Here is a 15,907-nt window from a genome sequence, read left to right on the forward strand (position 1 = left end):
ACCCTAAGAAAACATTATTTAAGCTCTTTCCAAATATTAGCATAAAATTCGATGAAGGCTACAATATCGTATATTTGTTTACTGAACTAAAAATCCATGCAACTACCATGGAGTTGCATTTAATCTAGGCATTCAGATCTGGCTTAATGAAAAGTGGATGTGGAGGATCCATCAACAAAGATAACTTTGATCTTTGTCCTAAGAGCATTAGTCATTTCTCGCTGCCACTTCAGGAAATTGTCTCCAATAAGTGGACATGATAGCAGAATAGCCCCAAGGCTATCGGATGGGTCAAGAAATATGAAGAATTTGTTGCTAATTCCATTGTGAATTTTGTAGCCACAAACCTCAAAAATTTGGTGGAGGACAAAAAGAAGAAGAAGACAGAACACAAGTAGCAGCAACAAAACAGAGCAGCTCCAGTGCGAGACTTGGATGATGGAGGAAACCAGAACTCCAACGCAAGATTTTGGAGGAGAGCAAGTAATGAAACAGAGCAGCTCCAGTGCAAGGCTTGAAGGAGAATAGAGAAAACCAGACCTCTGGCACAAGATTCTGGAGCAAATCACACAGTGGGCGGAAAAATTACCGCTCTGATACCATGAGATCAGACTAAAGGACGAAACTGAATTCATTGTATTGATTTAGGATGATAGAAGTGATAGATAGATTTGGGACCGGAGGGCATTGATGAACACAACAAAATCAAATACTTGAAATTACAGAACAAATACAACAAAATCAGAAAACAATTACAGAGAGAGAGACACACACACACACAGAGATGAGGAGACCATACCAGAAACTCACTCCTATTGTTTTGACCATATCAGGCGAATAAAGTTTGAGTGGAGACTAGAGAAGGAGACTGAATGTGGGCAGAGCTTTAAGCTTGAAAACCAGATAAAGGTTAGTTTGATGTTGCTCCGATTGAGAGGGATTGGTTTTAGCTGAATGATGGATCTGATCAGCGGTACGGTGATGCTTCAACTTCTTTCAGCTTGCTTAGGGCTGACAATGGTCATAAAGACCAAGGTTCTTCCCTGAGAGAGAGAAAGAGAGAGTACATTTGTCCTTCCTTGATTTCATGTAAGCACCAACTCAAGGTCTTCTGGAGATTCTTCATTCTTTTACGAGACATATTTTGTAATGCCACAGACATGAGACATCCAACGACTTATAAGAGATCCATGCAAAACCTGATGGTCTTGGTCCCTGAGAGAGAGAGAGAGAGAGACATCCAACAATTCTAGCATGTACTCAACACAGTCGAACAAGTTACATAAACCCGTCAAGTTGTGGCAGAGTGATGGCGACGAGCATGAACAGGAAAGGGCTTCCAAGGCGCTAAAACTGTAAAGCTATTCCTCCACAGCAAGGGTGAGCGTAGGAGATATGAAAGGCAAAATATTTGAAAGGTAATGAGCTGGGGTGGGTGGGCTTAAGCCTCAAGGGATTGCAAGGGGAGCAGAAATCTTCTCTTTAGATCTTGGATCTTAGTTTTGGTGAAAGGTTTCCAAGTCCCATTACCATATTTACAGAGGAAGAAGAAATACAAAAGAAACCTCATCCTCAAACTTCATTCAACTGCCATGTGCATGCGGATGTTGTGGACCTTCTCCTATTTCTGTAAACGTCTCATCATTGCTGGGAACTTGTACATACGTATCTACTTACATTCAAATTTATGTGTAACATGGGCAGTGAGGGAGTTCTAAAGCTCAAGGATTTTTTAAAAGTCAACCTTACGCTTGTTTAATGGCATAACCACAGCAAAATCATCTTTTGTATTCTCAGTGACTAGATTAAACATAACTTCACAACCATTTCGAGTCCACAATTGATATTATTGAAGGCCTAAAACATCTATGCCATACATTGGTACAATCAGCACCTTCCACTGGTGGTTTTTGTTGTAGCTTTTCAATGTGAATCCTGAAAGTGACAACAATCAACGATCAGAAAAATACATAATTCTTTTTTGATAATTAATAATTAGAAAAGTACATAATTCTTCTACTGAAATTTTATTTTCCCTTTTTTTTTAAGTGTTTATTCCTTTGCATTGCATTTGTTATTGTTCGTGGATAATGCTTGTTTGACTTTTGGGCATGATAGTTTATTCATATACAAACAGCGTCTGGTGATATTGATATGAAAAACTGTAGTGGTAATCAAATAAATGAAGCTTCTTAAAATTGCATATAAAAGCATTCCTAAAATAAATGATACCAAACAATAAAATTGCATATAAAATGCATCAAGTAGTAATAGAAAATAACCCTTTAGTTTTGCTTCGAGCTGATGGGCATACTGATGAGAAATACTCTAGTGGCAATCAAATAAAGCATGATTTAATCTGTCACATACACTTAGGTGGCGTTTGATAAATCTGAAAATTCAGATCTGAAAAGTTAAAAAGATATTAAGAGTGTCTGAAACCTGAAAAGAGGCATAATTGCTTTTCTACTTTTTAGAGGATCTGAATCCATAAGTTTGTTTGCGTTGGATCAACCCTTTACCATCTGAAATTTACTGATTTTACTATAATACCCCTAGAACATATTATTTGAAAATGTTGAGTTCAATTTACATTATCTCATAAAAAATAATTTTGAACCTTAAAATAATATTGAAACAATACAAATAAAAAATAAAAAGTTATTAATTATTAAGTAATAAATGAAACAATTAAAATTTAAAAATAATTAATGACTATAAAAATATTAAAATAATTAATAATTAATAATTTATACAAATAAAAATTAAAATAATTTAAAAAAAGTAATAAAATAATTAAAAAATATTAGTTAATAAAAATATTTAATAAATAATAAATAACACAAGTAAATTTAATAGTAAATAATTAATGTTTAATAAAAATAATAAAATAATAAAATAATAAAATAATTAATAATTAATAAAAAATTGCGGTGGAAGACTGAGAGGGGGCAGGAGAGAGAGAGAGCGAGAGAGAAGACAGGGGGCGAGAGCCGCTGCTGCAGTTGCAGCGGTGGTGGCGGTGGTGGGAAGATGGGAGGGAGGGAGAGAGAGAAAGAGAGAGAGAGAGAGAAAGAGAGGGAGAGAGAGAGAGAGAGAGAGAGAGAGAGAGAGAGAGAGAAAGGGAGGGAGGGAGGGAGGGAGGGAGGGAGAGCAAGAGTGAGAACGGGAAGACAGGGAGAGAGAGCTACCGCTGTAACTTGCAGCGGTGGTGGTTGAAGACAGGGCGGAGAGAGAGAGAGTGAGAGAACTGTCGCGGCAGTGGCGGAAGACAGGGTAGAGAGAGAGAGAGGCAAGAGAACCGCCGTGGCGGTGGCGAAAGACAAGGCGGAGAGAGAGATCGAGAGTGCAAGTGGTGGCAGAAGGCAGGGCAGAGAGAGAGCGAGAGCAAGAGAGAAGAACCACCGCCGCTAGAGAGAGATAGAGAGTGCAGTGGCGGTGGTGGTGGCAGTGGAGCTTCGTTCAGTTCACAATGAGTGTTCGATTGGATTTACATGAAAGGACAAAAATATGTAATATTAAAATTTCTTTAAGGGTATTTATGTCTTTTATGCAACTCTGAATTAGGTCTGAGCACATTAAGCAGCCTCTCCACCTCTAAGAAATTAAGATCTGAAATCCAATTTCAGATCTGTAATAAGAGGTAATAACAAACAAAGCAAGCTATCTGAAAAGAAAAGACATCTAAAAAGATAGAAGAGGCAGAGGCAGCTACAAACGTACACCTGTGCTGGATTCCAAGGGATCTTTTTTTTTTTCTTGATCAATGGATTCCAAGGGATCTTAATGCTCTTGCAGATGGGTTAGCAAAATTAGGTGCTCTTTTAGAAGTGTTGTACTGTGATAAGATCCCTCCTGTGTAATTTTCAGGGGTCTGATCCCTGTTTGTTTTCTTTGTACACCCTCTTTGTTATTTCCACACAAGAAGAACACCATTCATGGACCCAATGATATTTCAAAATAAATTTGACAAGAACTCCAAATTCCATTAAATCTAGAGCTGAAATGTACCATAAGAAATGCAAGCCAAGGAAAACTAAGCAAACATGTTCATGGACCTTAAGGAATCTGAAAGGAAATGCCAAAGAGAAACCCCAAATTTCATATGGTGTGATCATGTCAAAAGAAAAGTAATCAAATGAAAACCTTTTATTGGTAAATGAGAGGTGGAGGTAAAAATAACAGAAAAGTAGTCAAACAATTCCTTCGTAATTTTAAACCACATAGAACGATATAATAAAGCCAAAATCAGAAAGAAATTAGAATGCCTATAACCTTACTGTAATCTCAAGAATCAAGATTCAGAGAGAACTATAAATGGATTTTAACCGAGGCTTATGAGCAAAACAACCCAACATTTTGAAGGGATTTCTGAAAGAAACTTCTAGATTCAAGCACAGTTGGAATCAGCCAAGATGTGAAAGGGTTGATGTGTCTCTGACAGAGAGAGAGAGAGAATAAACAAGGTATGCTAACCTTCAAGAGGGGGCGGGAATATGACCAATTATGTCAGCAAGCTCTGCTTTAGTCATGTGTCAGACCAATTTTCCTTTTTTATTTCTTTCTTCTCTCAATCCAATATTCCGAGAGGCAACTATCTCAAATTTGAAAACATACAAAAATTGCAGTACTCCCCATGAGACAGATACAGCAAGGACACAACAGGACATGGTATCAGACATGGATTCTTAGTATCATAGACTATTCCCAAAGACAATTTGATATTTTGGTGGCAGGAATGCCAGCTTGAGAGTGGAAGGACCACAAATTCTGTGCGGGGGGGGGGGGGGAACAATTTCTAAGGGAAAAACTAAAAATATTGAATGAAGAGAGAACCAAAGTGCAAGACTTGAAGTTATTGACAGGAAGTATAATTTCAAAATTAGAAACATAATGAAATCTGACTACTAAAGGAGAACATGAGAGAACTTTGGTCAATATGTCATGTAGTGAGTGGAAGGGCCATGGGTTTATAAAAAAAAAAAATAATGCAGTTTCTAAAGGAAAAGGTGAAAATGCAGAACAAGAGGAGAATCACAAGAGCCAAGATTTTGAATTATAATTCTTAATTATTTTCCTCCTAATTGTTGAATTTATTGGGCTCATGTTCCAACTTTTGCATCAGTTATTAATTTTCTAAAATACAAGACGATAAAGATAACCCTAAGAAAGCTCCAGAAATTTGCTAATTTTTATAAAAGCATAAATTTTTCTCTGAATTGGTTGACTAAAGGCTAGAGATATTTCTAATTTTTTCACTTTTGTTTTCCCCAATTGATTCTATATTCCTTTTAATTCAGGAATAGCTTAATAAGTACAAAGTGAAGAAAACTATACCAATTAAGCTGTGGAGTAAAACCTTTTTATCAGTAGCCATGGACTAAATCTTTAAGTTAGTTTCCAAAAAAATTGAATATCATTATATTTTATTTCTGATAACTTCTCCGATACCCAATGAAGCCATCAAAATAAAGTCCAATAACATTTCAAATGGGTCCATGAATTTATCACCATCTAATTGAGAAAGAAAGATCTTTAGCTGCTAAAATGAAGGCCTCATTCAAATGGAACTAATGATCTTTTAGATCATCTAGTTGGAGATGGGATGACTCAGGATTTATTTTTGGAGAGTCCGCCCTCCCCGGGCAGGATATAGGCCATATTTATGCATTAAATTAATTAAATGTGGCTGAGCCACATGGCTTTTCTCCAATGGAGTGTATTACAGTACTACATTTTATGTTTTGTATTGAATAAATACATTCAAATCAGATACTGGTCAAAAGATATTCTTAGTATCATAGGCTCCACCAAGCATCACCCAGTGACTTACCTCATGTCCATGCCCATGAGAATGATCTCCATGGCCTTCCCAAGGATGTCGCCAGCCCTATGAGTCAAACATAACATGCAAGTGAGGACGAAGACTTCAAATATTATGACAAAATGGATAAGTTAAATAAAATAGATGCTTACCAAAACTACAGGACCGTCTTGTTTAGCCCTGTAGAGCACCCAAAACCTACATAACCAAAATCAATACAATGCAAAGAGGGTCAAAATAAAAGTTAAATACACTTTTTTTGAGAGGCTTCAGTAATTCAATGAGTTAAAAATGAATTACATTAAACATCCCCATACTTCAGTGTTGAATTTCAAAAATTTTCTGACACCCAAGAAAAGGAAAAAGAGAAGTTTTCAATAAGTAAATATTTTTATTAAAAAAAAAATAGGGAAGAAACAGGCCCCTAGTTAAACCAGCACATTCAAAAAAAAGGAAGCTTCTTAAGCTGACCAAATCGACAAAGGACACAAACAACAAAAACATATAAAAGATTATACAGATCTATCATAAGTTCATAATAGATGATCCCAGAGGCTCAGACAAGAAAAGAATACTCTTCCAGGAAAGTTACAACCATGCTGTATTTTGCCCTAGGTGTATTTTACAGATCTATCATAAGTACAACCTTTGTGTTACACTTTGTTTTCCATTATTAGTACATATATGTACATGGTATACAAGTATATAGGTAAAAGGCCCAATCTCCATGTGGATGGATGGATTGTAGGAGTCACCAGTTGGATGATGTCCCAAGCTATGCACTATTACTTCAAGTTCGTTTTAAGGTGTTTTCCACCACTGTCTTCATTATGCATTTAAATGAACTTCTGTTGGGAAGATTGAAAAATAAAACATTAAAACTCAACCCTGAAAGGACAATAGGTTATAAAAACCTGAAACATTTCTTTTTAATAATTGGATGGGGCAAAGAACACCACTGATGTGAGCTTATATTACATAAGCGGTCCCAAGCCTGGATAAGGAGATGTGCAGATTGGCAGCCGGCATTAAAACTTTTGCCAAACTCTTATGAACATGGATCTTGAATTGTCAGGATAAGGATAGATGGGGCAAATATAATTTATCAATCGATACGTGGTTTACTGTCTGGAAGCCTAATAATTCAAAACATGCAACAAGCAAATCCATTCTTGGAAGATGGTATTTAGTGACTTGAAACCAAGCTATCTATCTGTAAAATGGGACGCAATTTGAGATTGAACAAGAAGAGTAGAGGAAAGGTTTTGAAAGTGGAAGAAATTCAGGGTCTAAAGGTTGGGACATGGGAAACAATGATGTTAACATGAAAATAAGCTTTAAAGGTCATTACCCAATACTATCTTTGGGCCTTGGGAGGGGTGGTAGATGAGCATATTACATTCACTAAAGTAATTGAGCTATAAAGGACATTAACCATTGCACCAAGCAATGGTTATCGTTTTATTCTTTCCATGTATGATCTAACTATCTTCATTATAAAAAGATAGAAATAAATATAGAGAAAAAGAAAGAAGGTAAGAAAGAATCTAAGAGGGAAGCTAATGAATTGTTGTCAATTTAGCAATTTTATCAAACTTGTTGCCACAGAAACCACCTCTCATTTCCAAGCATATCTTATTTGGTGTTTTGAGCTCTAAAATGAGAAAATTTTCCGCTGGACAGTAACAATGTCGGAATGTTTGCCAAAAATACGTGTGCCTACAACCTACACATGTCTGCATTCACAGAACAACTTCCATGGATAAAAGAACGATCTCTATTATACCTAAATTTCTTTGTTGAAGCAAACTTGCTAGAGAAACAAACTTTAATCTAGGCATCTTATTATCTAAGGAAAATACGGAAATGAATGTCATATATTTCAAAGCAGGCAACTTTTTTGCTTTGATTTGCAACCCAGGAAGATGTTTGATAACTTCCAACGAAGAAAATGAAGAACAATATTATCAAAAGAAGGAAAAGGAAAAAGAAGCTAATTTGGTGAATATTCTATATTTGGGTGATAATGGGAGAATTAAACAGAAAGAAGTAAAAATAGGGTTTGGGGGAGAAGAAACGAGGAAAAAGGAGAAAGTAACTGAGAAAGTACCACATGATTGCACACATGCCCTTTCCGGTGATAACATGCCACCGCTTAGGGTAATGCATGGTGAACCCCTTGTACGTCGTGCTGTGTCCATCTCCACTATGTCCTCCCATCCTCTCTCCCTCTCTCGACAATCTCTGAGAGCCCAGCTACCTAACGACGAGCTTTAGAAACACAGGCGGATTCGGATCTGCAGCTACTATCCGAGTTCGAATCTCTTGGACCGTGGACCATGCTGAGGAGATCTTCCTCTCCCGTACTTATATTTATTAGAGTCCGGATCTCTTACCCTCAACAACTCTACCCAAATACAAGATCGCAAGTTCGCAACATACATGCACGCCGGGTGAGCACTCGCTTCATTCGCTTAAAAATCGAATTGAATAAATCGAAATAAAAAAATAAAAGTCAAATCAAATATCGATTTATAAGAAAATTGAAATAATCAAAACCAAAATTTTCGATTAAAACCGAATTTTATTAATATATATAAAATATTGTATATTATATATATATTATTATAAAACAGAGTTTCGTTATAATAAATATATAGCACATTATATATTATATAATAAATTTTGTTTATTTCAATTTTTTAATTAATCAAATTTTTAATTTTGAAAATCAAAATTTACAAAAACTAAATTAATTGAACCCAAAAAACTAAAACCAAAATTTTTAGTTGATTTTTCGGTTTTAACCAAATAATAGTCAGCTTACGTGGTGTTTTGCATGGGAGAGGGTAGTGTTCCATGGGTAGGTGTGGGTAGAAGGTATGGAGTCTATTTATTATTCATATGATTGTGAGGTAGGTGCGAGGTGCACAGAAGCATTGAATTCACATTTGTACCCTACTGAGGTGCTTCACAAACGCCCCACGTTATATCCCAACCGTGTATTGAGAATATCTATCGTGGACAATTTTTAAAGATATTCTCAATGCACATTGAGAGGTGCATGTGGGGCATTTGTCGGGCACTCTCCTTGGGGGCAGATGTGATTTCAAAGGCGTCAGTGTGTCAGTTCCACCAATAACGTGATCATCAATTCCAAATCAACGATCTATTTTAGTTGGGGCTTAGTGTTAAGTGGGCCCAAATGACAGTACATAGGTGCTATGTGGGTGTCATTTCTTTTCAATATTTTAAAAATGATATATTTTTTAAATTACTCTTAAAATTAAGAAAATTGACTAACTATATCCCTATTGTTTTAGTATTGTCTCAAAGTATTTCTATTATTTTTGACAATTATCTAAAACCTTGTAACTTTTTGTCACATCCCATTGACATTATGTGACTAATTTTTTTTCTAAAATTTCAAAACTACCATTAGAATGACATCACATGTATAATTTATATTATATGTGAACCCATTTTATATTGTGTTTCTTACGGTTAAGAAATTAAAATTAAAATTTATTTTATTATTAAATAATATGAATAAACTTTTGAGGTAGAGACACGGGTCTGAGCAAGTGTGACAATTTAATACCTTGAACTTTCAAATATATACTTACCTTTAACTTCATAAACTTGTATTATGATGAGGGTGAAAATTTCTGCAATGCCCGTATTTACATCGTCTATTTTTACAATTCCTCTTTTACTACCTTTGGACGCACTCTGTTGGTGATATAAAAGTAGAGGTGTCAATTGGACAGATTTGGTCCAATATGATCCAGTCAAATGTGAGTTCATTTATAAATGGACTGGACCTAATTTAGTCCAAATCCAATACAAATCAAATTCAATCCAATCCATTAAAATGTAAAAAGATTGGATTGGATCCAATCCAAACCGAATGAAATATCAAAAATTATATAAAAGCACTTTTAGCGTTGAAAAAGTATTTTTGTAAAAGTACTTATGAAAAAAATATTTTCACAAAAGTGTTTTACAAAAGCGATTTATTGAAAGTACTTTGTGAATTAACGCTTTTTTTTATATAGGGGTGTCAATCGACCGGCTTTGATTTGGATTCCATCTGATCCAAACCTTATCAAATCGGATTTGGATGGTCCATTATAATTATTGGATTGGGCCAATCCAAAATAAATTAGTAAATATTCTTATTGGTTTGAATTAGACCTAAACTAAATTTTCAATAATCCGATCATGAGGTCAAACCCTTGTCCAATTTGAGATCAATCAAGACTGAAAATAACATAAAAGCACTTTCATGGAAGAACTTTTACAAAAATACTTTTTATGAAAGCATTTTTATAAAAGCACTTCTACAAAAGTACTTTTATAAAAGTCTATGGAAGTATTTTTCGAAAAGTGCTTTTACTTTCGAAAGTACTTTCAATAAATTACTTTTGTAAAAGCACTTTTATGAAAATATTTTTATCAAAGTACTTTTGCAAATATATTTTTTCAATGATAAAAGTGATTTTATATAATTTTTTATATTTCATTTGGTTTGGCTTGGGTCCAATCCAATCCAATCCCTTTGCGTTTTAATGGATTGGATTGGATTGAGTGTGATCCATTTATAAGGGGACTGACACTAGATTAGATCAGGTTGGACCAAATCCATTCAATTGACACCTCTACTTGAGGCTATACTTGGCATAAATATTAAAGGCACCCAAAACTTTCAAGTGATCATAATTCAGTGGATGATTAAACAATATTTAATTTCATGGGATTTTGCTTGTCCACCATTGCAAAGAAGAATAAAATGTAGGAGATTGCCCCTGATTTATTTTAATGTGCACCAGCTAGTAAAAGGAGTGCAATACTCTCTTCAGATACCACTACTATGAATTAGTTGGAACCGCCTGGATGAAGTAGACTGGTTGATGGAACGTGAATTTGCTTGGAACAATGGCAGGCAACACAATAGTGTTCTAGGGGCAACGTGGGAATCTTTGAAATGGAAGAAATGCAACAATGAAAACATGCCCAAAGCTTTGATGCCAAAAATACAGAATAAGCTGTGTAAATAGCAGATGTAGATGTAGGTAAAAACTTGAACCGATAGATGCCACCACAGTGGTGACCAACCCAACCCTAATCAGAGTCTTGGATGCTAAGTCCTAGAGAATACAGAAAAAGAAGAAAATTACAATAACGCAATGCAACTGTTGGGTGAGTTGACTAACCAATAATAGATTACAGGTAAATTGTGGGAAGCATTTGTCAAAACATATGGACCCAAAGAAATAACATCTTAATTTTCTTTGGGAAGAGGAAAACAAAATTTATTCACAAAGAGAAAAAAGCAAAAAGGATTACGCCTGACAAGCTCGATCTCCCCTTACATCATTCAAAGTGAGATGGGAAGGTGAACTGGTCAGGAATTTGCAAGAGTTGTGGATTTAGCATAGTGATTGGGATTAGATATCATGTGATCAAAAGCCCCACCTTACCAGAGGCGCATTTGCCAAGACAATTTTAGATAATTCCTCGTTTACAAGTGAGAACTTTTGAGCAGAGAGGATTGGTAATTGGATTATATATATATTTGTACGTAGTTTATGTGATGCACACTGCACAGTTACTTGACTGGTCAAATTGAATTGGATGTTTGTCTTGATGACAAGGAACCCTACTTGTTTGAATTATTTTTAGATCAAGATTGACAAGACGTAGTTGTTGGTTTTTTGGTTTGGTGGAGTGGCGAGCAAAGCTGCTAACTAATGGTGCAGACGGTCCTCACATGGAGGTAACCATCAAATAGCAATCTTCTTGAAGAATCAATGCATACGCCTTGTTGACATACAGTAGAGGATCAGTACTAAGGATGTCTGTACCAATTATATTGAAGTAAAAATCTAATACACAAGTTAAAACCTCGAGCTCATCCCAAAGTACCTTTAATTTGTCATAATAAGCAACTAGAATCAAATCTCCTTGTTGGAATGTAAGGAGATGCAAATCTTTCTCCTAAACTACTCCAAGATTTTCATTGTTATTTGTAAGATTGGCAACACTTTCATACATGTCTTTTGCCAATGAAATGAAGATCACGCTGCACTTGAATCAAGCATTTTCATCAAAGTAAGCCGGCAGCCGTTCGAGACAAAGGTTCCATCCATGAAACAAAATCTGTTTTTCGCGTTGCTCGCTGTCACATTAGCATTGGGAGTGTCTGAATCTGAAGCGTGAGGAAAATACCATGACCTCGAACTAACGTTCTGTGTTGCCGTGACATTCAAAATTCCACTATCAACTGCTTTGATACCAACTTGAATGAAAAGCACAAAAAAAAAAAAAAACTTAATTTATTGAAACATAGCAAAATATATCGATAAAAGAATATATATAGCTGTCAAGTAACTAACAACCCTTAAGCAAATGGCCCCTTAGTCTTTCTTTTTCCTTGTTTTTTTTTTTCGGAAAATGCCCATAGATAATCAATTCGGCCCTTCGTCTTTCATCTTGCCCACTCAATTGTTATCAAATGCCCCCCTCTTTTAATTCCCGACTAAAAAACCATTGCATTGCAGACACCGACCTAAATGCGTTCAAACCAAGAGTCAAATCAATTCATTTCGAACTTTAAAAATATAATCAATTTATTATTTACAACTAAAAAATCTCACAAATTAGGACGCAAATCACATGGTAAAAAGTAATTGAATAAATTTCTTTCAACTTTTTACACGTTTCTCTATCTATCCCATATATTAAAACAAAGTTTTTTTTATACAATTTAACTCTCTAAATAAAAAGTAGATTTCTTCACTAGGTAGTGTTCGATACAAACTTGTATTTAGAGAGACAAACCAGGTAACGGATTGATTCACTCACAAACATGTATTTTTTCTTTTATGTAGCACATTTTATTTCATGTAAAAAAAGTGTTTTTTTCTTTGAGCTGTGATGAATGAATACTGTTTCCAGTAATCTTTATGTTTCTTTTATAATCGAAGTTATGTTACTACAACTGAATTGAATACGAATTTGTTCATTCGGCTTCAATGGTGGTATGGATCCGATAACCGCTCTCAAATGTTAATCCTAATGGCAACGAAATTTGATTCCAAAGTCGAGCCACCCGTGGATTTTTTTTTTTTTTCTTTTTTAATGAAAAAGGAAAACTTCTAGGCGTGCAACATGAGTCGTTTAGGCCCGGCCCGACTCAGGTTTAAATCCTACAACTTGGGCAAACAATTGCCAGTCTCTTACACGGGGACATTTAGGCCCGAGTAAATGATTCTTGTGCGCTTTGTATCTGGGTCGGGCACATGGATGGGTACAAAGCCGAATTGCTAATTTTCAAAATTTCAACGAGATGGGCTTTGGATTGGGATCGGGCCCATTTAGAAAGAATTTGACAATTGTTCAACCCATCCCGACGGACCGAAGTTGCACTCTGAACTCTGAACAAATTTCTTTGCGCGAATCCAACCGACACAGTTTGATTCGAGTTATAACTTATAAAGCAATTTTTTTTTTTTTAATCCTGCGAGTGCCAGTTAATAAATTAAAGAAACATTAATTAACATGCTTCAGTGCACTACCACACTCGTCTGAAGCTAAGAAAAAAAAAAAGGCATTGTTGTGTGGAGGTTTCTTTACATGATTTAATTCAACGAATGAAATAAACAAGTAACCATTAGAAGCATATGCACATACTATACTTTTTACCCCTGGCCCTTCCTTCTTTGGCATACCAACCAGTATATTCAGCTCCAGTGTGGATCATTGCAAGGCGAACAACCCTCCTGGGCAATATCAGTGATTTGAATTCCAGAATCGTAAGTCATCCCAGGCCTCCAGTCAGCAGGAAGCACTTTTGGTGCCCAGACCCATTTGCCGTCAAACCCTCCTGTCACCACTAGCCGAAACTGCAATGCCCCCATTGGCACTCGACTTGTATCCCAAACTGTCCCATACTTCCTGCTCATGTAACGCCAATTTGAAGAACCCACCTGCATGATTGAGAATATTAAATGATAAACCATGTTCATTAAGTTAACTCCTGTAATTAATTTAATAGGCCTGAGGGTGATGATGAATCTTTGCCCCACCTGAGCTACATCAACCGCAACAATGTCGGTCTGGCCACCTTGATATAGCAACTTTATTGCTAAATAGTGTGGCCTTTGGCTCGTCTCTTCCACTCTTACTGACAAATTTTGCTTTTTATAATCACAAGGTATCCTGTTCCATACAATAAAGTTAATCGTCATTCACTCTAGTCATATCAATAAAATAATTATAAACACCAATAATGGACACTTAGAAAAGGTGCTAATCCTAATTCCTATAAGAATGACGAACCCTCCACAAACACTCAAGTCCATCCGCTACTGCTGCCTACTGGGGTTGACTAGTCCTATACCAATTTCGATTTTGCTATGCCCACCACCACCCAGTTTGCTCCCTTTACTTAGCAACTAACAAACCGAATATGGATGATCTCACTCTCATTAGGAGTAAGAAGGAAATCCTTTTTTATTTTCTCCAAAATATGAGATTGGTTTTACACTGATCATTTATCAAAGTCCATATAAAAATCCTCTGTTATATTATTTGAAAAATGTAGCACAAATAAAAAAAAAGGCGTTGTCCCTACAAACTTATCTTAATGAGGGTGGGTGCAACGAATCCAATATGCCTATAAAGAGACTTTTACAGAGAAAAAAAAAATAGACCATTCGTCCTTATCCACACGGTTAACGAAATACGAATGCCTCTCTTTTTTTCTTTCTTAATTCAATCATCTTTTTTCAATTACCTCTTGTACTCTACGTCAAGAATCCCGAGCTTTAAAATGTCCCTAGCCATACCCTGATGTGCCATCGCCGAAAAAGCTCTGCTACTGAGAACCAAATCCGTTTGGTTGTTTCGATTAAGATCGGTCAAGATCACTTTAGTCCCTCCTCCGTTACAGAGGGTCTCGTTCTTGCACCTTATCTGTCACCAGTCAAATCCCTTAAGACCTTAACTATAAATTAAAAACGTCATAAGAAGGCCGAGAAGAAAATTCTGAGTAACAAATCTATTCAATCAATCACGCACATACCTGAAAGCACGCCCCACAACCAACTCCATCTCTATAAAGCCAAGAAACACCAGCTGCAAGGTATCCGGCGTTAAAACTCAGAGCCAGGGAACCATACCCGCAAGCCCCAGCTGCATTGAATCAACAAAATAATTAGTACCCAATTAAATATTTTAGAGAAGAAATGGAATCCAGGTCAAGAAGAGAAGAAGAAGAACAACAAAATTAACAAAACTCACAGGAGAGAGGAGCAGAGGAGGAGAAATAAGCGGCCTTGGTTTGATGCACACATCGATCGCAAGCAGCAGCGAAGGAAGAAAGGAAAAAGAAGAGAAAACAGAAAAAGAAGGCCATCTTTATGTGAGAGAGAGTGACGTGAGGAAGAAGTCTTGGAGTGGGGATGTACTTATAGGGTAGGGCGAGGAGAGTAGAGAAGTGGTAGTGGACAACAGGTCCTCTCCACAATAAAACGTGGACGAGTTTTAAATGGACATTTGGTAATAATTTTGGGGATGGGAGATTGGCATAGGCGAAGAAAAGTGACAACTGACAAGGCATTTGCAAAAACGCGGTGGGACAGAGAAACATTTGCTGGGCTCACCGCTCACCGAATCCTTGCACGCGCACAAAACAAAAACAACTGTCCTTGACAATCATAGACTATGGCTTCCGACCGGAAAACAGGAAATCGGTCCATTTTACCCCAAACCCTTATTTCGCCCGAAACCGTTCATTTGGTCAGCAAATCGTTGATCCAGGTAACCACACCGTTCAAGCCGTTTTTATTTTCTTTTAATTTTTTTTTTTGTTTGACTATTTTTATTTATTTTATTTTTTTTATGAGAATGGGCCATCTGTTCAATTTGAACGCTCGGACCATTCAACCGGGAACTAAACCCTTGATTAGTTCGTTGTCCAATTTGATTTTAAAAACCTTGCCATAGACTACTTGATGCCATTTTGCCGTGGTCTGACACAAGTTTAGCTTGGTGGGTTTACGTTAAGTTGCATTATCA

General features: G+C 36.2%; 2 protein-coding genes across 2 annotated transcripts; both read right to left on the reverse strand.

Annotated features, from left to right (window-relative positions):
- Positions 1 to 1,709: 1,709 nt before the first annotated feature.
- Positions 1,710 to 8,321, reverse strand: LOC148849821 (NADH dehydrogenase [ubiquinone] 1 beta subcomplex subunit 2-like). Its single transcript, XM_088943494.1, has 4 exons — positions 7,935 to 8,321; positions 5,977 to 6,022; positions 5,834 to 5,890; positions 1,710 to 1,935 (listed from the first exon to the last, which is right to left on the reverse strand). Exons 1-4 carry the CDS (start codon positions 8,042 to 8,044, stop codon positions 1,924 to 1,926), a joined length of 225 nt encoding a protein of 74 aa, XP_088799620.1. The 5' UTR covers positions 8,045 to 8,321; the 3' UTR covers positions 1,710 to 1,923.
- Positions 8,322 to 13,359: 5,038 nt separating this feature from the next.
- Positions 13,360 to 15,417, reverse strand: LOC148849822 (expansin-like A2). The gene is made up of 5 exons (XM_088943496.1): positions 15,131 to 15,417; positions 14,913 to 15,022; positions 14,625 to 14,803; positions 13,915 to 14,047; positions 13,360 to 13,815 (listed from the first exon to the last, which is right to left on the reverse strand). The coding sequence occupies exons 1-5, from the start codon at positions 15,243 to 15,245 to the stop codon at positions 13,570 to 13,572; spliced, it is 783 nt and encodes a 260-aa protein (XP_088799622.1). The 5' UTR covers positions 15,246 to 15,417; the 3' UTR covers positions 13,360 to 13,569.
- Between the last annotated feature and the right edge of the window lie 490 nt (positions 15,418 to 15,907).

The sequence above is a fragment of the Nelumbo lutea genome, chromosome 5, assembly GCF_056320005.1.
Source record: "Nelumbo lutea isolate HS-2025 chromosome 5, American lotus-T2T, whole genome shotgun sequence".
Lineage (NCBI taxonomy): Eukaryota > Viridiplantae > Streptophyta > Magnoliopsida > Proteales > Nelumbonaceae > Nelumbo > Nelumbo lutea.